Raw genomic sequence first — 22,251 nt, 5'->3', positions numbered from 1 at the left:
CTCTCAATCACATGATATTCATCAAGGAAGCCCCAGCGGTATTGAAGACTGCTGAAAACTCAACAGAATTACCTTTGAAAATATGTCTCACACTAAGGTACCTTAAAATTATACAATTTGTCTTAAGCGTTGGAATATAAGATTATGATAAATCGCGTTTCCATTGGAGTTTTAGGTGTCCCGGTTAGTTGACTTGGTGACGGCGAATGTCCTGCTGATTAATCGCCTAGGCAGTCAGGTGAGTGGCTGGTTCACCAGAAAAGATCATTCATCCACCGCGGGACCGAACCCAGAACTGCCAACTCCCCGCTTCAACTGAGCAAAGCATACACACCCGTTCTTGATTTGAGCCAAATTCATTCAACACTCTCTTGTGTTGTTCATCAGACATAATACGGATACGCGGCTAATTTCGGCTCATTTGGGCTCCTAAATGCCCCCACTTCAGCTAGAGGCATCTGCACAAAAAGAAATTACAGCAATCTCCTAGCCAGCGTCCAAAATGGCAGATCCTCTCGGCATGACTGCCTCCTTGATAACAGTTATTACAGCTGCTATTGATTCGACGCAGTCGCTCTACCAAACTGTCAAAGGCTTCAAAGAGCGCAACAGATCGCTGCGCAGGCTTCAAAATGAGCTTGAGGATCTCGTCGATATTTTGGGCTCATTGGCAGAAGTGACCAGTGCTGAGACAACAATGTTTGAGCTTCTTCAAAGTCCTATTTACCGATGCGGCCAAGTCTGTGGAGAATTCAAACACTCGTTGGAAGCTTTCAGTCAGAAATCAAAGACGGGTATTCGAGATTGGGCAAAAATGGAATATATGAGAGGCGATATGAATGACTTCATAAATGTTGTCGCAGGATATAAGTCGACGATATCAATCGGTTTATGCACTATTTCCATGTCAGTTACAAGCCCTTATCTACTCCGGACTCCACTAACATTTCTCATAAGGAATACCAAGACGCCCCCCCCCAAGCCCTCCAAAACTATAATGAACTGATCCAGGACACGACATATAATCTTGAGATCAATTTACAACGAGTTGAGGAGAAAATGTCGCTTATTATTATCGGCAGCGCAAATATCTCGCACACCAGCATTGATACTAATGATGAGAAGGAGGTGACCAAAGAGTGCATTCGTATCTGTGAAGACATGAGGTCTTGCATTGAATCTCGAGCAAACTGCGGATCCTTTCTACTGCAAGACCAGCCCCAAAACGCTACTGAAGACAATATGCAGACTTGCTTTGAAGCGCAGGCGCTTACGCGTCAAGTGCTAGAGGAAAACCGCGTTAGCTTCACACAGATCATCGGTCGCCTTCAGAAACGCTTAGAGTCTTTACCTCAAAACAAAAACCCTGGAAATGACAATGAGAGGGTACGGTTACAGCATGATTTCGATAATTTGAAGCAGTGCCTAGAGGTATGCAGGGTGGCCCGTGAGGTTTGCTACCAGAATATACGCAGAACTAGGGAAGCAACTGCCGGCAAGCACAGCGAGCACGCAGTGGTGACTACTTTAGGAGAATTGTTCAATATCAGAAAAACACTATCTCGGAACGACTCAGCGCAGGTTGTTGGCTCAATGACGGAAGAAGCTCTTCGAGCTTTGACCGACCAGCGTTACAGCAGTCGTTTTGGGTCTTTCTCTCATAACGCTAGCCCTGCCGAGGCCTGCAGTCCCAGCTCACCTCCAGTCGGTAGTAAGCGATTGAGCAAATCAATAAGCAGAGGCTTTCGAAAGATCCAGGCTGCATCATCTTCAGATGACGCCCTGTTAATGGAGTGCCAAGAAAAGGTAAGTACCTGTCATGGTCAATTGTAGAAGGTAACTAACTGGCAAGGTACCGTGTGAGAATTGTGACAGGATAACATGGTCAGAACCTGGGAGAGGCAATCGGATCGAGCCTCCATCCAACACTGTGGCAGTTATCGTGGATCTTGTCAGCGCTCGAGGGGCAATTAGAATATTTGATCAACAGGGCACCTACGTAGACGGGGTTGGGACGGCGGAAGCGGGGAATTTCGTCATAGTACCATGGGATATGGATTGGTGGTTTTATGTTTCGGGGTATCTCACGGTTGGATTTGTATATGGACACTAGCTGATGATAGTATGATCTGATGATGGTATGATTCACATCAAACGTGGTCTGTCCATGACAAGTTGTGCACTCAGTTCTCTAGGGATAGTGACTGTTATCCACGGCTCGAAATGCACGTCGTCTGAGACATACAAACACACGGTGCCCGTAGCGTGGTCTGAATTTACTATGGCCCTTACATCATCCATAGTGAGCATGTGTACATCTCCCATGCGCATGCGCTGATTGTGTTCAACAGGCGTATGGCTCTGTGCGCCAGAGTGGCCTAGCTTTGTTAGATAATATTCCAGGTGGATTCGTATCAAGACGCACAATTCGCAGAGTTGGCTTGTAAGGAGTCTCGCAATATTGGGCAATCGAAATTCATTCGATTGTTCCTAATTCTCCTGGAAAGTTCGAGTCTAAAACAACCCTTCATACTCCCGATCACTGAACGCCCAAGGCCGAGAGCACATAGACCAACTATTTCGTCGCTACAGTCCCGGGCTATGCTTCTCAGGAACTCCCAATAATTTCTCTCCCTGGTAGTTTCTGGTGGATCGGCTTCTCTGGCAAGCATGAGAGCATCTGTAACGCGCTCCGCGTCATTTGGTCTGATTCTGGCACGGTATTGTATCATCTCGGATGTTGCAAGCAGACGATGCATTGCTTGATCAACAGGACATCGGAGCGGCTGGGCTTGCCAGTGTGCTACTTCCTGTGAGGACATTCGGACGGGAGCCTTCGTTGAACCAGAGTTTCTGATCTTGATATATTCGGGACGTGCAAAGAATAACTTGCTCAAGGTCATCGACCATAGTTGAATTACGAATGGGAAAGAGACAATCTGATGAGATGCGAAGAGGTAGAGATAGAAAGAGTTTAGTCATGCATGGGAAACAAACGATACGTCTCAGCTGCAATGAAAAGGGTGAATAAAGGACAATAGTTGATATCGTTTCGACTGTTAGGCGCCTTGCTTGCAAAAGCATTGTAAAAACATGGTGAAATGCAGGGTTATTCTGGGTAAAATTATGTAATGCCCAACCCCGCACAACAGATGTTGGGATCACGAACCTTCAGCAAATGAGGAGTATCTGTGGCTTTCAGACCCCACATCGCTTCTGGTACTGTATGGGTGCACTCGAATTCACGTCTTCTCTGAATCCACGTCCCCCCCCCCCCAAAAAACCGACAAATTTACCAACCAACTAGCTAATAATCACTAAATAATAACTTTTCTGAATCTCTAGCCCCTATGTCACTTGTAATAAATAGCCTTCTGAATACTACAGAGGATTTCGAACACAGTTTCTCTCAGACACACACCTTCTTTCCCAGCTCCCCACTCAAAACTGCGCTAGGCTGAATTAAGCTAGATAATGCCCGTTCTGGGAGGCATGTAGATCCCTCTCCGTGCTGCGTGTGTTCTATTACGGTCATTCTAGTCCTACCCTAGTCCTGAAATGGATGAGAGCAGGTTGCTGCAGCCTGAATCCGGCGGGCGGGGCTATTGTCCATCTGTTTATGTGCCTTATGTGCCTTATGTGTCCTAATACTCATGTTAGGTTACACATCACCGAGGTACAGTACAGTATTGGGGGTGTCATACCTCGATAGCATTAGAACTAAACTGGGATTCCCAAGTAGCACGTAAATTAAAGATAAGCGGCACAAGACTCTTACGTTGAATCTGTTCCTCGTTTCATTGGTTCGCTGTGCCCAATTGTTGCTGAACAAGTGGACGGCTGCAGCAGTGATGTGATACACTGCAGGCCGCAGTGGTCTATTCGTCGGTGGTTGCTTAGACAAGACGACGTCATACTGGGGGGTTGGAGAAGACAGATCAAGTGATCTGACATTGATCCCGCTCGTCAACTTGTTTTTTGTTTTCCTTCCCATTCCTTTCTTCTTGAAGCCGGATTGTGTACACCATATTTTCGAGGCTTATTTACTAGATTCGATTAAACACTACCCCTTATCCTCTATCGATTGCCAGCGGCAATAAAGCATCGCCAGTCTCAAATGGAAAGCCTGGCTGAGACGCTGAGAAGTACTCACTTGAGTGGTGTGTCTGAAGAATCAGAGCACTTGCTCTTCAGGCTTCGAGCAGATAGTGGTTTGGCGCTGACGGCTTTTGATCGGATTCCCAGCTACCTGTTTCGGGTCGCCTCCCTAGATCCTCCGGAAGGATAAATAAGACGTGGGCTCGTTCAGAGTCAACCTCCCAGAACAGAATCTCCTATACGGATGACATTTTCTTCGACTTGAATATTGAGAAGCGGATAACCATAGCTCGAACACTCAACCTGTATCTTCGGTGGTGGGAAAAGTGCGGCCTAAGGGATAAGTTTGTCTTATGGACCAGCTCATTGCTCTTCGCAATTCAGTACATCTACTACCGATATCTGAGTCAAGAAGATGGGTCGAGTTTAGAGCAGATAAAAATATATGTGATAGATATAAAACGGTTCCCTGAAGGCACATTTCTTCGTGACTTAGACCTAATTGATACCTTCTGGGAATCCGACAATCACCGAGCAGGAAAAAATTTAGAGAACTTACGATATATTCGTAACGAAACCGAAAATTATTTTGGAGAATACTGTACCTTTCACAAGGGTCACTGAAGATCGAGGGTAAATGTGAAATAATCTCCGGCCAGTCTCTTATCGAGGATGATCGATTACGTCGCCTATAGCCCTATTTTCGTGAGTTTTATAATATTCTAGTTAGTAATAGGAAACCGATATAGGTCAAAGAAGTTATCCGTCTTCGTAAAGCTATTTAGAGGGTTACCGATTCAGCACAATTATCGTTAATAGAGACAGTCGACCGTTTTAAGGCTCTCGAAGAGATCGTACGAACCCTTAAACCGGGCTGGAGATTTCCCCCTTGCGATTTATTTTGCATCACTTATTGGTTCTGGATCTTTAAGTGACGAATAAGGTAAGGGAGTGCACGGTATCTTCTTAAAGTATTTCTAACTTACGTTTCCTTATAGTGGGTCGATAATATTTCCACTCTATAAAGAGATATAGATATAGCCACGGGCGCTAACAGAAAATTTTCAAGAAAAGTAAGTATGGCGCCCTTCCAAAGTCGATATTGTCGCACCAGAAACAATACCTGAAATGAAGTGGGTCAAAAGACTTACTTATGAAAAATATAGCCACTGCGCGCTGAGACTGGCTCTAGGCTGGCGTCTTCCCTATAGTTTGGTGCTCTTTGCTTCTTTTTGACAAAAGTTCTAGATAACGTCTCAGCGGCCGAAGCAAGTATTACCATTTTAAAATTTGATGATTTTTCCTCTGGAAATAGCTATGCTGTGGCAAATTCACACGAGTTGGTGGACCGTACAAGCCAAATTCTTCTGACAAGGCTTCGCTTAGTACAGACTATATATAAAAAGCTTATCTTCGGGATTTAGAATCAGGGAAGGAAATGTGATAGAACTGATGGCGTGATGAGGGATGTCATCGATTTGGTGGGGTAAAGAGGGGTAAGCGGTTTGGAGGGGTAAATCATGTTCGCATCTCTTTCTTTTCTTCTTCTTCTTCTTATGTTGAATAAGAGGATACCTTCACCTAATGTAGAATTGGTCCAAATTCTAACTGATCTAAACACACATTCAGAAGATTGTCTCAAAAGAGGTTCCAAAGGACTAAGATAATAACGTGATTGGGCCCTATCTCCTTGGCCCCATAACGCTCTCATGTAGGTAGCTAGACATCTCTTACACATCCTCTCTACTATCGGCATTTGACCAACCACGGTAATCCAATAATCTACTGAACTACTGGAAATTTGTTTTCGGATATGAATCCGAGCTGTGGAGATCCGAACTGTGGGGGCGTGGGGCGCTGGCTCAATGAGGGGCCGCAACTCGGGGAAAAAAGCCCAAAGATATCCCATCCCGAGGGCCATCTGTCCCAAGCATATATGATGCACAGATCCCAGCGACAATGTGTCTTTTGCGGACTGTATCCGAAAAGTTGACCGTTATCAACCAACCTCTATCCAGACAACATGGTAGAGACACAAGACAATGCCGAAATCTCTTTTGACTCCCTCCCATTGGATCCCAGAGGCCCCCGTGGAAATGCGTGGGGGCGATTTGGCCCTAGCGATGAGCTTGGCACATTAAATTTACTTACGCCGGAGGTTATCGTTGAGACTGCGAAGGAGATTCAGACCGGAGTGCGCATCTCTCTTGACTGGCCACTCAGCATGCCCTCCTATCCGAGCTTCAACCGCAATCCGTTCAAGCAGGAGATGATTCTCCGAACCCCTAATTGTGTTTATGATGATGTCTTGACTTTCAATAGTCAGGGTTCGACTCAGTGGGATGGGTTTAGGCATTATGGTGTGTATAACTCATTCTCTTGTCAAAGGGAAAGCTAACTCGTCACTTTAGCAAATCAAAAGTCTCGACAATTCTATAATGGACATACTACTGAGGACATTGAAAGTTCAGATGTGATTGGTATTCACGGTAAAGATCATGTGACCCTTTCTCTTATCATCAACGCTAACCTGGTCAATGGCAGCTATGGCCGAACACGGTGGTATCACTGGCCGCGGTATTCTACTCGATTATGCCGACTGGGCTGCCTCAAACTCTGTCTCTGTTTCAGCTCTCGAGTCAGAAGCCATCACCCTCGAACACCTCAAGCAAGTAGTCAAGGATTACAGGCTTGAATTTAAGAAAGGCGACATTCTATTCATTCGCAGTGGCTTCACTGCCGCTTATAATCAATTGAATGAGCAGCAGCGAAAGGATATGCCAAATCGCTCGTCTCCTGACTTCAATGGCGTGGAAGCCACCGAGGGAATGCTTCGGTGGTTATGGGATCACCAATTTGCTGCTGTCGGTGGTGACGCGCCAAGCTTCGAGCGAGCTCCCATTCGAGGTAGCCACGCGGATCCTGACTTTAATCTTCATGAATGGGTTCTGGCAGGATGGGGTACCCCGATTGGTGAAATGTTTGATCTGGAGAAATTATCTTCGCATTGCAAGGCTACTGGAAGATACAGCTTCTTCCTGTCTAGCATGCCACTCAAGGTATTTCTTTATCAATCGAGATAGCATGGATAGCTGAGCTAACTGTGATTTCAGGTTATCGGTGGAGTCGCAAGCCCGCCAAATGCTTTTGCTATTTTTTAGGACATTTGTTGTATCCTAGTTCCAATATTTATCGTATGCGAATACAATAATCTCTCCGGGCTTCTTGTCGCGGAAGAAGGCGATGATCCATCATTTGAGAAAATGGTGGATCAACGGTGGGATAAAATGCACGAAACGCCTATCCCTACTGTCAGATTATTTTTCCGTAATATAATATCTTACTCTGTTGAAGGTGAATTTTGCACCCGAACATCTATGGATGACCCACCGGAGGAATGTTGTTCCCCCAGCCCCGCGGTACGAATGCAGCGCAACACGATGCAACACAATTCGACGACAGCTCATAGGAATTGATCGTTGACTTGGATTGTGGCGAGATGAACTGAACTATGGGTCAAATTCCTCTAGTACACGACACTGAGCGGCTGAGTTGTCAGTTCTGGGTGAGCGCCTGAGACTCCCTTGCCTCGACGGTGCACGAGCTGACCAATCCAGGACCCGGACAATGCATGGCTGTCACCGTGCGCATTTCCATATCTCGTCATTGCGCCAGCGAGTGTGGTTTTGCTTATTACCCTGTGCTATTCATTGGGTCCTCTGTTGCGGCGATGGCGTCCCAGGTGGACGTTTCCCTTCATCTCAGAGAAGGATGAGTATCAAGAGCTTCCTCCTGAGGGTGTGAAACAATCGCTTCGGTGGACCCTTGCGCTTTTTGCTTTCTCAGCTATTGGATTTTCAGCCGAAGTTGTGCACAGCTTTCCCCCAAGAACTGAACTTTTGTCCATCGTTCTTGTTGCGTCATGGGTAAGTGGCCTTCCATATTTCGAGTGATGACTATTAATGCAGATCAGGCTACAGTAGCCGTGTTAATAGCGGTCAACCGACCTAGGTCGTGTTCGATCTCAATGCTGGTATTCTACCTGTTGACTTTCGCCGTCGAGATATCACTAGCTTCAAGTCCCGGTGAAAGCCCGACGTTCAAGTCAATCACCCGTTATGTTGCCGCGGCTGCTAGTCTAGGAGCTTGCTTCACAATTCTTCTGATGCCATTCCGAAAGGCTTCACTCCCAGTCTTCAACATCAGCTCCGTTGGTCAACCGCCATGCAGCGATTTCCGGAGTCCAGAAGACAACCTGCGATTATGGCAATTCCTGACTGTTTCCTGGATGGCACCTCTAATAACCCTTGGACGGCTCAGAAAATTGGATGATCCAGACGTGTGGCTTCTGGGTTACGAATTCCAGCATCGACGGTTACATGAGAAGTTTCGTCGTATCCGCGGAACTGTCCTAGGTCGCTTGTTGAAAGCCAATGGCCTCGATATTCTCGTCATTTCCGCTATTGCTACGATCCAGATGTTCTGTGACTTTTCCACGCCAATCCTGCTCCAGCAACTCTTGCAGGCGATGCAAGATCCAACCAGATCGAAACGAGTACCATTGACCTATGCGCTTTTATCGTTGTTACTTCGCTTGGTAGCAGCTCAGTCACAGGTATTAAATCTTTGGTACGGGCGACGATGCTACGAGAGGTCCCGAGGCGAGATGGTGATGATGGTCTATGAGAAGGCTCTCTCGCGAAAAAATATTCTCGGCGCAAGAAAGATCGAGGGCGAATTTTCTTTGACCGAAGGGGACAACATGGATGCCAATGAAGCAAGAAGAGAGCTGGAAGAGACTTCGGTGAAAGCCGGATTTTGGAGCCGTCTCCTCCCTCAACACAGAAAGACCAAGCAGGTCAAGACCAAACAAGCTGCCTCTCTGGGCAAGATTTTCAATCTCCTCCGAGGAGATGTTTACGACGTGGCTCAGCGATTCTGGGAGGTTGATGTTCTGATTGACAAGCCTTTAGGTCTTGTCATTGCTGTCTGGCTGGTCTGGACTCTCTTCGGTCCATCCTGCTTCCTCGGTATCTTTGCCGTTCTGGTTGCTCAAGCTATAAACGCCATAGTCACTCGAATCCTTCTCCAATGGGAAGAAAAAAGGCGAGAAGCGACCGATTCTCGCTTGCAGAACACATCCCAGTTCGTGGAAGCGATCCGTCATCTTCGCTGGTATGGTTGGCAAGACCACTGGCTTCGGCAGGTAATGGAAGCTCGACAACATGAGCTAAGCCTACGAATCATTACCAGCCTATGGAATATTCTCATCCGTTTCATAAATGCTTTTGCCAGTGGTGTATTCCCAGTCATCGCTCTATATGCCTATACTTTGCTAGCTGGGCGTGAGCTGCGCATTGATATAATATTCCCCGCACTACAGCTCTTTACGATGCTCGAGACTCGGTTGCGAGACATTCCTGGCTTGATAACAGCTTTTATTAATGCATCTATTGCTCTCGGGCGTATTGAAGACTTCATGGAAGAGCCGGACAAAGACCAGCTTCCGCTTGACGACCCCACGGACGAGATTCCTTTCCAGTTAGATTCTTGCTCATTTGCGTGGCCAGGGAAAATATTACCTGTGCTCACTAATATCAACGTGATCATTCCGAAGGGTATCACTGTTGTGAGTGGCAAAGTTGGTGCTGGAAAGACAGCCTTCCTCCAAGCTCTACTCGGCGAACTCGATCGACTCGGTGGTTCCTCTCACGTTCCAAATGAAATGATAGGTTACTGCGCTCAGACACCCTGGCTTCAAAGTATGAGTATCCGGGACAACATCCTATTCTCCGCCCCATATGACGAGCAACGCTACAAACGAACACTTGATGTGTGCGCCCTGCTTCCAGATCTGTCTCAATTCAAACACGGTGACTTGACGTTCGTGGGCGAGAATGGCATTGGTCTCTCAGGAGGTCAAAAGGCTCGCGTGGCTCTTGCACGAGCAGTTTACAGTACCTCCCGTGTTCTTCTACTGGATGATCCGTTATCAGCTCTCGATCACAACACTGCCGAGCTCATAGTTCGCAAGTGCTTGTCCGGTCCCTTGATGATTGGCCGCACGATCGTTCTCGTCACGCATCGCACTGCGCTGGTCCGTACTATTGCTTCCCAGATAATTGAGATCGACGAAGGGCACTGTACAGTCCACGATAGATATGCTATTATGTCTTCGTCAAAGTACGGGATGGAGTCTTCGATGCTATCAACTGATTCTGAATCAGAGACAGAGGGGGAGATTAGCCTCGAAGACGAGGCAACAGCAGTGCCGGACAAGTTCATTGAGGATGAACACCGGGCGGAACGGGGCGTCAAAGCCCGAGTGTATTGGACTTATATCAAAGCTGGCAAACTTCGATGGTGGCTTGTACTCGTCTTAGTTCTAACTGTGTACCGTCTGGCATCTGTCGGACAATCCTGGTTCCTGAAAGGATGGGGAGAGGCCTACAATACAAGTTCATCAGCCTCTGGTGGCTTGGTCGGAGATACGGCGCTGGTGGCTACCTCATCCGTGGACGCATACTTCGCTCCCTCGAATCCTATGGACCAACTCCCACCTCCACGAGATGACGTCCGACCGTGGCTTTGGACTTTCTTCGCTATCATCTCCTTCCAAGCAGCCACATTACTTATCGCACAGTTTCTCATGCTAGCCATCGTCTACTTTGCTGGCAAGGCACTGTTTAGACAGGTCATGGTTCGCGTCAGCCGTGCAACCTTCCGGTTCTTCGACGTAACCCCCGTGGGCCGGCTAATGAACCGCTTGACATCGGACATTGGCGTTGTGGATGGAAACATCAGCGAACAGTTTCAGATTATTGCATTCCAAGCTATCACCTGGATATCCTCTATCTTGGTCATTGCTACAGCTACCCCAGCATTCCTGATCCTTTCGTTGATACTGACGGTGTGTTTCGTCCTCATCTTCTTGCAATTCCTGCCAACCTCGCAAAGCCTCAGGCGTCTTGAGATGGTCTCATTGACTCCACTGCTGTCGAATTTTGGAGAGCTCCTTCACGGTCTCACGACAGTCCGCGCCTTCCGTGCCGAGGAGCGCTTCCAGAGCCGGGTTATTTCCGTCGTCGATAAATTCCAAGGAATGGACCACTTCTACTGGTCATTGCAGGCATGGCTTATGTACCGCTTTGAAAGCTTGTCCGCATTCTCGACCTTCTGCCTTACTGCTCTGGCTCTATACACAAACACAACACCTGGGCTAGTGGCGTTTGTGCTCATCGCTGCAAATAACTTTGTCGAGTCCACACATGCCCTGTGCAAGCAATATGGACAATTGCAGATGGACTTTGTGTCAGTGGAACGAGTGGATGAGTTACTTCACATCGAAGAAGAATCCCCCGGAACGGTTGAACCCCCAGCTGCCTGGCCGACCTATGGTAGTGATATCACATTCGAGGATGTCACCATTCGCTATGCACCACACCTCGACCCTTCCTTGAAGGAAGTATCGCTCCGCATTCCAGGCGGCTCAACTACTGCAATTATCGGTCGCACAGGTAGTGGCAAGTCCACATTGGCGGTATCCCTTCTCAGCGTCATCAGACCAGAAACAGGCCGGATCACGATCGACAACATCAACATCGCCGAAGTCAGCACCCAAGCGCTGCGCACCCGGGTCACTTTCGTCGCACAAGACCCGGTTCTCTTCCCCGGTAGCATTCGTCTCAATCTAGATCCTACTGGAGATTTTTCTGACCGGCAATGCGCCGATGTACTCGAGCGCCTCTGCGGCCGTCATGGCTGGCATCTTGAAACGCATATTGAAGCTGGTGGCAAGAATCTCAGCCAGGGTCAGCGACAGCTCATTGCGCTCACGCGGGCGGTCCTTCGACGCAGTCCGGTTGTCATTCTCGATGAAGCCACTGCGTCGATTGATCACGAGACATCTCTCGATATCCAGCAGATTGTTCGAGAGGAGTTGCGGCTCTCAACGGTCATCACGATTGCGCATCGTATTGAAGCTGTCAAGGACGCGGAGTACTACGTCGTTCTGGACCAGGGACGAGTATCGCGACAGGGCCATGTTCGAGACTTGTAAACTTTTAACACGCTTCTACACTGCACATAGAACATAATATTTATCAAGTTTCATACATCCGGCACACCGGAGCACTACATAGCCAGTACGTAACATAAATGGGAAAGCAAAGATCACCCTAGGGAATATTCATGTACAAATTCTTGGTAAGAAAAAAAGGGTATCTAATCTTTACAGCTTGGCCTTGCCCTGAGCCTTCTTGAGGATAGGCTCCATCTTGGTGGCCTTCATGATGTTGCCCTTGATCTTGAGCTTGCCACCCATGAACAGGCGCTGGGCGTTAGCCTTGCCGGAGACGAGCTGAGCGAAATCGGCATCCGAGAGGGAGAGGGTAACTATTCGCAGGGAAAATTAGTATCGCACGACCATGATGTCTTGTGGGCTAAAACTTACCATCAGCCTTGCCACCCTGGGGAGCGGCGCCCTCGCCGACCTCGCCCTTGTTCTTCAAGTCGAGGTACCAGCTCTTCTCCTCGCCGGCCTTGTTCTTCAGGTTGAAAGCAACGATGGCCTTGGCCGAGTCAACCGCATTCTTCTTCTCGGCCTGGTCGGCCTGCAGGGTGTCGTTGATCGCGTCGAACGCGGCGGAGGAGGGGAAGGAATCTGGGGGGAGCTGTCAGCATGTAGTTCCAGAGTTGTGGGAATGATGATGCGCAAGCGAACATACCGTTCTTGAGAGGCATGGTGAATACGTTGATAGAGTGGTGGATGGTCCAAAAGATGGTTATGGTTCGCGAAGCTATATAAGAAAGGATGATGAAGTGCCCCGGCCAACATGTGAACCGCCGGATGTGCCGAGGCCCCGTGAAGCCGCGCTTTCTCCACACCTGACAGCACCTTGAACTACAATGAAACTCCGACTTCATGACATGCGCTTTGCTTGATCCTATTCTGACTGGTCGATCTTCCCCTTTCCCCCGTGCTGCCACAGAAACCCCCAAGCTTTCAATTTACCCCCAGAAAAAAAAGGACTCCACATGGTCACGGACCGTGGCTCTCGATGTATCTGAAGGGTCGCACAAATCCGGTATCCATCGCGACAAAGGGGACAATCCTTTCCTCCCGAGGACGAACGCCCGCTCGCGTGCCCCCAACGCCTCCGGGCGCCCCAACGTCACCATCCCCAAAACACCGATGACGGCAGTAGCCGCTTCACATGATCGAGCCTACCCCGGATACTCGAAGGCGCCCGCGTCTTAGCTAATCTTCGCAGACCGTCTTTTTTCGCTCGTTGTATTTGCTGTTGGTTTAACTCCTGATGAGCTGAGTACGATTGGCGCGTCGATGGTGCTCTCGTGGGTTTGGGTGTTTTCCATTGCTCGCTGCCGCTGAGCTGGGTTAGTGGTGCTAGCGCGGGGTCCCAGGTGTTCGCAGGATTATGTCTGGAAGGCTTGAAATCTCGAATTGAATGCATATGGTCTATTTGGAAAGATCCTATTTGGGACGCGTCCATCGTCGCGCTCACCAGCTCTACCTGCTGCAAAGAGCGGAACTTCATAGGCCTGAGCGATGTTCTCATTCCCTGGCGACCACACTGTGTTGATGCGAACCTTGGCACGGCTCGGTTGCTAATGAAGGCGGCGATAGTCCTTCTCGCCTTTCCAATACTTTCCAATGGAAGATTAAGCTTTTGAGCCTAGGGGAACTCTGCAGGTATGCCTCAAGGAGCTTGAAATGACCTGTTGGCCGACCAGCTTCGTAGGGGAAGCTCTCCATGCGGATGGTAACGTGTCAGATCTGTGACCAGTGATTACGGGACATAGGCGATGCACCAAAGCCCAGACTCGGCTGCAGGTAGAAGACGGCCGCCGGGTGGATCGAGACCAGTGAGAGGCTTTCCAAGCATCCCAATGGAGATTGCTCAACGGCCGTATGTGGCGAGATGAGCGCATAATTTACCACAATTTGACGATGCCTATGATTCGGAGGCCGGCCGTTGTAACTGCCTCGGAGATATCGAAGGTTCGTTATCGGGGAGAGCGCCCTCACCAACGAGAGAGTATCAGTCGCTGCATGGAACACGGACGGCTATTGCTTGACCAGCAAAGTGGTCATTTCCATGCTCCCGTACCTGAGACTACCGTGCGATGTGCCTCAGCGCAGCGGCATACAGACGAAGGTCTGCGCTGTACCGTTGATTGAATCCATCACCGGAGGCAATAATGTTTCTGCGGTTTGTGGAAACTTGAACGTCACTGTTCGGATATGATGTCCAATGCGCTCGATTACTGACAGGCGGGATGGTCTGGTCAATGTACGAATGTGGAAGAGGACGGTGGTTTCCGCGAAGAGAAGCGGTGCTAAGGGAGCTGCGAGGTCCTGGCAGACTAATCGACACGATGACGGTTCTCCCGTGGTAAAGTGGTTCTACAGCAGTTACTGTATGATTTGTTCGTTGAAGACTTGAGTCAGTGTATACTTAGGTGGGTTTGCCATGGTTATACGATGTAGTCGGGCTCTCTGAACCTGTGCAGGTGCATAGAAGGAATTTATATGAATGCTACATGTCACAAGCCCTGTTGATTCTTCACGTTCACAATTGAACCGTTGTGCCATGGACCCCCAGGCCGGGAGCTGTCCATTCTCATCTTGCCTACCACCCAGCCCGTAGTCCCAATGTGAATTGGAGCGAGGCGCAGATGGTCCAGATGAGTATTACTCCGAAAGAGGCAGGTAGGGCCAGCCCTTCTGTTTGCACTGTTTGTCTCCACAACGCGTGGACGCGTCTGCTCTGGACACGTGCTGATTAGACTGTAAAAGCCAAGTTAATCGTTCATGAGTGTAGTGATCGTTTATGAGTGTAGAAATCATTCATGGGTGTAGGAATCGATGTAAAATTATATAGTGGAAAGAATTTCGTAGCGTTCAAAGTTAATCGGGTAAGCCTTGGGAGCACAGAACCTGGAGAGATCCCGGTGGCCCGAAGAGTCGCATAGTGGACATGCCGTATCTTCACTCGGGCGTGGCGACACTCAGGATGACATTGTCGCCCCAGTTGTTAAACGAGCTGGGCAGTGAATGGGCTCTAGCACGGTCCATCAGACACCGAGACCACCCAGGTCAACTATCTTTCTTAGGGAGTTTCCTTTATTAGACCCAGGCGTGTTCCCCGAGTGCTCCACCTCCGGCGACCTTGCGACTCCGCCAAGCACAGATAATCGGTCCTGACGTCTTTCAGCTCCTGTCACAGAGATCTGGCAGCGCCCAGTGTCGGTGGACCACGGACAAGTGCTGTCTTTGCTTGTTCCCGGCTTTTTGCTGTCTGATTTCTGCCTGGCTGAGACCGCTTTCTCGTTTGTCGCAATTTCTCTTTCAAGGCACCCGATCCACCTCATCTCCAGCCTTGATCGGGGTTGCGACCCGTCTTATCGGCCTTCCCCATCTGATCGGACACATCCTGACAACTAGTTCTGACCCTGTCATACGGGCCAGGCGGACAACGCTCGTTTCGGAGTCGGAACGCGGAGATTGACGGTTCTCACCCATTCAAGACACCAAGTAAGTTTCAAGTTCGTACAAATCTTGCCCTTTCTCCATGAAGCCATCTGAAGATGTTTCGGTTCACTTTCAATATTACTTCTCTATATACTGTCGCCTTTCTTCACGCGGTAAATTAATCTCGGAATAGTTGTTTCTCCAGTCTACCCCAAGTCTGAGGTACTACGACTTATTCTATCCACCAGTGGCCCTTCTGAGAACGCCACCCTCACCACCTGCGCTTTCGTACTAGGTATTTGATTCATTGTCTTGATATTGAGGGAATTGGATTTACTTTCTCTGTCTTTCAATTTCCTCGTACTCGAGTCGACGCGAATTTTCTGCATTTCATCTACTTGAACTCCAGGCTCATCGAGCCAGATCGTTTCCATATCATCTTGACTTATTCTGTCCTCGACTTTCAGCTATGGAAGGTGAAATCCAGGATCTGCTGGAGGAGCTGGACCTCCACAAATTCATCCACGCCGATCTTCAAGACAACCGACCCAATGACAGTTTTGCTATCGCAGAGGCTATGGATAAGATCCATGAGCTCGAAACCCAGGTCGCTCGACTACTGGGAGAGGAGGCACCTGCTGTGGCTCCACGGACTGCCCCGACTGCCCCGACTCCCCCGGTGTCTAGAGTTGATACTCCTGTTACACCTGCCACCGCTGTGTCTGCAAATACTCCTCACCACTCGTCCTCGGATGCCCGTGGACATACTCATCCCTCCTACAACCTGGCTGCTTCTCCGGTGAGACATAGTACACAAGAACTGGCAGATTCTAGGTCTGCCCCACACTGGCCATCTTCCGCTCCTTCTCCCTTCGGCACTGCATCCAGTCGGCCCGGGTTTCCTGCGCCTAGTCCCTTCGACATGACTCGGAAAAGACCGCGACAGGACTCATTCGGCTCGTTGGCTCCTATGCAGGTATCGAAGCGGGCTGTTCTGGATAACACTAGATCCCGGATGGCTGAAATCGACGAAACCATGGAGACACAGCTAGCTCAGAACCGCCAAATCTATGCAAGCCTGTTAGGGGACGAGAATGTGCGCGACGTGGCCAGCTTGGACAACATCTCGGAAGACCAGGCTCGGGAAAAGATTATAGGGGACCAGAAGGACAGTGAGCAAGAGATTAGACAGCAGTTCCAGCTGGAACGGGATGGAGAATTTGCTCGCATGTTGCAGGCACAGCAAGATGAGTCGAGTGATGATGAACGCGGCTTTGACCGACGAGAGCAACCTAGTTCAATGGGCCATGCAACTCCATCGACATTCAGTGCAGGTCGACCTTTGCCGCCATCGACTTTCAATCTCCCCGACCGAACCCATCTTAGTGGCCTTTCGAATGGCTTTTCGAGCCTGGGAGACCTGAGTCGCAGTGGATTTGACTTCTCTTCTAACCCTCCAATACCGAGGCAAGCGGGCGACAGGGCGCTTTTCATGCCGCCAAATAATTTTGATGGACCAATGCCAAAGTCATGGAGGTTACCGCCCGTCTCAGCACTGGGTTTTAATGACGATGATGACCTCCAAGAAATTACTCCAGATGTTTTTAACTCCCGGTTTGGCAGGCCGTCCCAATTCGTTCCTGCGAGAACTCTTCCTGGGGGACCCATGCCTGGCAGGGTGCTTCCGTGGATGCAGGAGCCTGATCCCCGCGCGCGTGAAATTTATATGCGCGACCCATACATGCGTGATCCGAAAGCCGTGGAAAGGGCCATGGATCTGGTTCGCGACCAGATGGAGCTCGATATGGATGAAGATGACCTTGCGTATCTCTCCCTCAATCCAAAAATACGCCGGTCAAATACTAACGTATATGCTTATAGACATTATGAGGAAGCGGATTTCCCTGAAGACATTAAGAACTTGATCACCGGTATCAAGGACATTCGCGAGGCCACAAATGCAGACAAAGATGACACGCCAAGTGGACTCAAGGTCACGTTAATGAAGCATCAAAAAATTGGTTTGGCATGGATGAAGGCCAAAGAAGAAAGCAGTCACAAAGGAGGTATTCTCGCGGATGATATGGGCCTGGGCAAAACAATTCAGGCCATCGCTCTCATGGTTGCTCGTCCATCCACGGACCCTGAACAACATCCCGTTCTCATCGTATGCCCCAAAGCTCTCATGGATCAGTGGCGTTTAGAGATTCAACGCCACATACGACCCGGCAATGACCAGCTGTCTGTGTTCATTTTCCATGGGGATACGCGAAGTTCCCCGTGGAGAGTACTGAAAACCAAAGACGTCATCATCACAACCTTTGGTACGCTGACTGCCAATTTCAAGCTGTTGGTCGAAGCAGAGAAACTTGAGAAGGAGGGAAGAGATGCTAGCCTTGTCAGGAAGATTCAAGAACAGGCCGTTCTCTTTCTTCCGGCCAGCAAATTCCACCGAGTCATCGTAGACGAAGCCCAAAACATCAAGAACCCCTTGGCAAAGTCCACTAAGGCTTGCTCCAGTGTCAATGCTACCTATCGCTGGTGCTTGACTGGAACACCCATGATGAACCGACTTGAAGATTTCCAGTCATTGCTGGGATACCTCCGGATCAGGCCGTACAACAACAAAGACAAGTTCAAGAGCGTGAGTATGCCTAGAATCGTTTAATCAATCCTCAATACTGATCTTTCTACTAGACCTTCGTTCGACCGATCAAATCGGGAGGAGGCGGAGGTGAACAGGCAATGGCCCAGCTACGTGTCCTTGTCAAGTCCATCTGTTTCCGCCGCACAAAGGAATCCAAAATTGACGGCGAGCCAATTCTTCAACTTCCGCCCAAGGTCATCGAACAGGTACACGTCGTTTTCAGTGAGCACGAGCAACAGATGTACGCGACTCTGAATGCCAACACACAAGATCAAGTCACAAGATACCTTAACGCCGGTACCCTGGGTCGAAACTACAGCCATGTCCTGGTTCTTCTCCTACGGTTACGACAAGCATGCTGTCACCCCCATCTCATGCATGGATACAACGCCGAGCCCGCTACAACGGTCGAAGGCGTGAACCTGGTAGCCAACGCGAAATTGCTGGACAAGACCGTTGTCAGCCGTATCCAGAACAACGAAAATGAAGACGACGGCACTTGCCCCATCTGCATGGACACAGCCGAGAACGCCGTCATCTACATTCCCTGCGGCCACTCCGTTTGTACTGAGTGTTTTGCCCGCATATCCGACCCCACTATCCTCGCCCGTGACGACGATTCGGGCATGATTAAATGCCAGAATTGCCGTGGCCCAGTTGATCCTACCAAGATCACCGATGCGAACTCCTTCAAAATAGCCCATGACCCGGACGCAGCACCCCAAGATGCCGCCGCGGAAGAGACAGAGCAGTCCTCAGTCTCGGATTCGGACGATTACGACTCCGATACCTCAACCGATGGAAAGGCACGGAGACGCAAAAAAGTGTCATTGGCTGAGCTGCGCAAAGCGGCCCAGAAGAACAAACGCGAGAAAAGAAAGTACCTCCGCCGTCTGGAAAAGACCTGGATCCCTAGCGCCAAGATCGACAAGGCGACAGATATCCTACAAGCCAACGAAGACAGAGGCCAAGCTGAGAAGACCATCATCTTCAGCCAATTTACCTCGCTCCTGGATCTACTTGAAGTCCCTATCAACCGACGTGGCTGGAAATACGTCCGCTTCGACGGAAGCATGAACATCGCAGACCGCAATGCCTCCGTGGCTGCGTTCACCGACGACCCGGACGTCAGAATTATGCTCGTCTCTCTCAAGGCCGGAAATGCAGGCCTGAACCTCGTCGCCGCGTCGCATGTTATCCTGTTCGACCCGTTCTGGAACCCTTATGTCGAGGACCAGGCTATTGATCGTGCTCATCGCATCGGTCAGAAGAGGGACGTTTTCGTGCATAGGTTGTTGATTGAGGGCACTGTTGAGGATAGGATCATCGAGCTTCAGAATAAGAAGCGCGAGCTGATTAGTGGTGCTCTTGATGAGGGTGGCTCGTTCAATGTGTCTCGTCTGGATACTCGGGAGTTGGCTTATCTCTTCGTAAGTGTTTTTTTTTTTTTTATCTTTTTACACATTGTTCGTCATTCTAACTCTTTTTCTAGGGCGTGCGCCATGATTGAGCCAGGATGGAAACCGATTCTTCTTGCTAGAAACGAACCCCGGGCCTGGTGCCTTGCTTTTACGCATCTAGATGGTTTAGGGTTGTAATGATTGTTTCTTTTTCTTCTTGCACATGATACATTTGACCCTTTTATGCGGGTGTCTTTCAGGCGCAGGAAAGACTCCCCTTTGTTCGACTTATACCCTTGCGATTCCACTTTATGACAAGTTACAATGTGTTTGCTTTTCTTTCGTTCATACAGTAAAGATAGGAATATCCATGAAGATCAGGATTAAGCTACTCGAAGCCTTGTGTCATGAGAACATAAAAAGAAATTCTTTTAGACCTGGTTGAAAGAGTACTTGCTTTTTTATGCAGCGTGCTCATTTCGGGGAGAAAAAAAAGCATTGAGATGGTAAGGGTCTAAGCTACTAAGGTTGGGGGGAAACAGGAAAAGAAATGCATAATCGTGCCGTCCCTTTCTTCAAACCGCCACTGCCCCAACCGCTTTCGTTGTATCGTGATTCTGGGAATGGATTTTGTTTTCGCGGGGCAAAGTCAAAAACATTCGGTCGTGGAATAGACCGTCCCCTAAAGGGCTGGTCGAAGATCGCGCCAAAAAGGGAGGGCTGGAAAAGTCGTGGGCCCGTGAGTTGGATGCACTGCTTTACAGGTCGGCGTCGTCCTCGTCGGGGAGGGGCTGGGAAACAGCAGCCTCCATCTCCTGGCGGTACTTCTCCATCTGCTCGTGGTCGACCTGGACCTCGGGGGGAGCGAGGGCGGGGGCAGCAACGAACTCCTGCAGGGTGGGTCAGTAAGGGGACGGTTGGAAAAGATCAAGAAGTTGGAGGGTTATACGCACCAGCTGGGGGTTGCCAACCAGCTTGCGGGCGAGCCACAGGAAGGGCTTCTCGAAGTTGTAGTTGGACTTGGCAGAGATGTCGTAGTACTGGAGGTTCTTCTTGCGGTGGAAGGTGATGGTCTTGGCCTTGACCTTGCGCTCCTTCACGTCGACCTTGTTACCGCAAAGAACGATGGGAATGTTCTCGCAGACACGGACGAGGTCACCTGAATGGAATTAGTGACGAAAATTCGATGGATTGACGGGACAACTCACGGTGCCAGTTGGGAACGTTCTTGTAGGTGATACGGGAGGTAACATCGAACATGATGATACCGGCCTGGCCGTTGATGTAGTAGCCATCACGGAGACCACCGAACTTCTCCTGACCGGCGGTATCCCAGACATCAAACTGGATGTCACCCAGGTTCTATCGCTTCGAGTTAGTCGACCGAGGAATTCGAAGCGGGGTTCGGCGGGGCATCACGTACGGTGGTGAACTTCAACGGGTGAACCTCGACACCAAGAGTGGCGATGTACTTCTTCTCGAATTCACCAGTCAAGTGGCGCTTGACGAAGGTGGTCTGTCAAATTGGGTGCGTTAGCGATGGCGTTGTAATGACGAGGCGACGATTGGGCAGATATTTTCATTTTTGTTGACAATCGCGGGGCAAGGGGGGTCATCGTAGCAACGAAGCTGACAAGGCCGCCATCGGGCGTCGCTGACTGTCGCCAGCAACACGACGTCTTTTCTGCCCAGCAATCGACGACAGTGATGTCGGAATCGAGCTTACCTTGCCGGTACCACCGTCACCGACCAGGACGAGCTTGAAGGTGGGGGGGGACCTGATCAGCCATGTCGAATATGAAGGATGAGATTTAGGTATTAGAAGATCGCACGCCGATAGTTCAGCGGGAGCGGTTTTTTTTCGAGATGGGTAGAGGTGGAGAGTTGGTAGATGCGGTGAAGGGGGGGAAAGAAGGGAAGGGGAGTCTGAATAATGTCGTTTGGAATTTTTGGCCCGGTCGCGGGCAGGTCACGTGTCTGTGTGCCTGAAGGGGGCCTGACGTAGTGTCAATATTTTTCTTTTTACTGTCTCTCTCTACTGCGAATGAACTCATATCTCTTTGGCCTTGGAAGTTTCGCCAGAGACTTGGGCTCCATGCTCCAATTTTCGTTCGGGAAGGATCCCTGCTCTTTCAAAGCCATGGATGGAGTCATGATTCATGAATAAAGGGCGTCATCGTACAAGAAAGGAAACGTCCATGTGGGAGGATAACTGACTGCCCGAGAGCAGGAAAACATCAACCCTTGAAAAGACAGATTTGCCATACAAAGGAACATCGAAGCATATTGTCAAAATATACAGCCATCTGATCTAACCCATACACCAAAATTCAACCCTGCGCATCTACAAAAATGTCCAAAAAGAACCACCATTCCAAATGGAATTCATATAACACTGGCGCAAACTAACGTTTTCCATTTGTCCTATCTGGTCACCGCCAAAGGAAACTAAGAGCGCTGCTTTGAAGTCAAGCACATTGCCAGTGGGGAACCCACCGTGAAGTGAGGCATAGTATTGAGAGGGTAGCTATTGTAATATGTTGGTGGACACCAGGGTTTCAAAACTAGTAAGTTGCAGAGCAATCTAGGACAAGTCGACTCCAGATTTAGAA

The 22,251-nt window shown here is 49.4% G+C and overlaps 9 protein-coding genes across 9 annotated transcripts; 4 read left to right on the top strand and 5 right to left on the bottom strand.

Annotated features, from left to right (window-relative positions):
* Positions 1-502: 502 nt before the first annotated feature.
* N7443_008320 (uncharacterized protein) lies at positions 503-1,481 on the top strand (the record flags this gene model as incomplete). The annotated part of the gene is made up of 3 exons (XM_056888376.1): positions 503-910; positions 958-1,431; positions 1,476-1,481. 3 exons carry the CDS (start codon positions 503-505, stop codon positions 1,479-1,481), a joined length of 888 nt encoding a protein of 295 aa, XP_056737678.1.
* A 4,640-nt stretch (positions 1,482-6,121) lies between these two features.
* N7443_008319 (uncharacterized protein) lies at positions 6,122-7,259 on the top strand (the record flags this gene model as incomplete). Its single annotated transcript, XM_056888375.1, has 4 exons — positions 6,122-6,458; positions 6,510-6,587; positions 6,643-7,157; positions 7,212-7,259. The coding sequence occupies 4 exons, from the start codon at positions 6,122-6,124 to the stop codon at positions 7,257-7,259; spliced, it is 978 nt and encodes a 325-aa protein (XP_056737677.1).
* A 350-nt stretch (positions 7,260-7,609) lies between these two features.
* Positions 7,610-12,157, top strand: N7443_008318 (uncharacterized protein; the record flags this gene model as incomplete). Its single annotated transcript, XM_056888374.1, has 3 exons — positions 7,610-7,663; positions 7,716-8,024; positions 8,072-12,157. 3 exons carry the CDS (start codon positions 7,610-7,612, stop codon positions 12,155-12,157), a joined length of 4,449 nt encoding a protein of 1,482 aa, XP_056737676.1.
* Positions 12,158-12,328: 171 nt separating this feature from the next.
* On the bottom strand, positions 12,329-12,840 carry N7443_008317 (SCP2 sterol-binding domain-containing protein; the record flags this gene model as incomplete). The annotated part of the gene is made up of 3 exons (XM_056888373.1): positions 12,329-12,492; positions 12,551-12,760; positions 12,825-12,840. The coding sequence occupies 3 exons, from the start codon at positions 12,838-12,840 to the stop codon at positions 12,329-12,331; spliced, it is 390 nt and encodes a 129-aa protein (XP_056737675.1).
* Positions 12,841-13,271: 431 nt separating this feature from the next.
* N7443_008316 (Pre-mRNA-splicing factor rse1) lies at positions 13,272-13,873 on the bottom strand (the record flags this gene model as incomplete). The annotated part of the gene is given in 2 exon segments (XM_056888372.1): positions 13,272-13,754; positions 13,766-13,873. 2 exon segments carry the CDS (start codon positions 13,871-13,873, stop codon positions 13,272-13,274), a joined length of 591 nt encoding a protein of 196 aa, XP_056737674.1.
* Positions 13,874-13,888: 15 nt separating this feature from the next.
* N7443_008315 (Ubiquitin-like protein DskB) lies at positions 13,889-14,212 on the bottom strand (the record flags this gene model as incomplete). Its single annotated transcript, XM_056888371.1, is given in 2 exon segments — positions 13,889-14,185; positions 14,198-14,212. 2 exon segments carry the CDS (start codon positions 14,210-14,212, stop codon positions 13,889-13,891), a joined length of 312 nt encoding a protein of 103 aa, XP_056737673.1.
* Positions 14,213-14,234: 22 nt separating this feature from the next.
* On the bottom strand, positions 14,235-14,593 carry N7443_008314 (uncharacterized protein; the record flags this gene model as incomplete). Its single annotated transcript, XM_056888370.1, is given in 2 exon segments — positions 14,235-14,559; positions 14,577-14,593. The coding sequence occupies 2 exon segments, from the start codon at positions 14,591-14,593 to the stop codon at positions 14,235-14,237; spliced, it is 342 nt and encodes a 113-aa protein (XP_056737672.1).
* Positions 14,594-16,061: 1,468 nt separating this feature from the next.
* N7443_008313 (uncharacterized protein) lies at positions 16,062-19,749 on the top strand (the record flags this gene model as incomplete). Its single annotated transcript, XM_056888369.1, has 3 exons — positions 16,062-18,236; positions 18,290-19,669; positions 19,732-19,749. 3 exons carry the CDS (start codon positions 16,062-16,064, stop codon positions 19,747-19,749), a joined length of 3,573 nt encoding a protein of 1,190 aa, XP_056737671.1.
* A 648-nt stretch (positions 19,750-20,397) lies between these two features.
* Positions 20,398-21,736, bottom strand: N7443_008312 (Ran family GTP-binding nuclear protein; the record flags this gene model as incomplete). Its single annotated transcript, XM_056888368.1, has 6 exons — positions 20,398-20,529; positions 20,593-20,798; positions 20,848-21,001; positions 21,063-21,155; positions 21,366-21,417; positions 21,666-21,736. 6 exons carry the CDS (start codon positions 21,734-21,736, stop codon positions 20,398-20,400), a joined length of 708 nt encoding a protein of 235 aa, XP_056737670.1.
* Positions 21,737-22,251: the final 515 nt, after the last annotated feature.

This window comes from Penicillium atrosanguineum (genome assembly GCF_028827265.1).
Source record: "Penicillium atrosanguineum strain IBT 20685 chromosome Unknown utg000007l_segment0_segment0, whole genome shotgun sequence".
Taxonomy (NCBI): Eukaryota; Fungi; Ascomycota; class Eurotiomycetes; order Eurotiales; family Aspergillaceae; genus Penicillium; species Penicillium atrosanguineum.
This window is presented reverse-complemented; position numbering and strand designations above follow the sequence as displayed.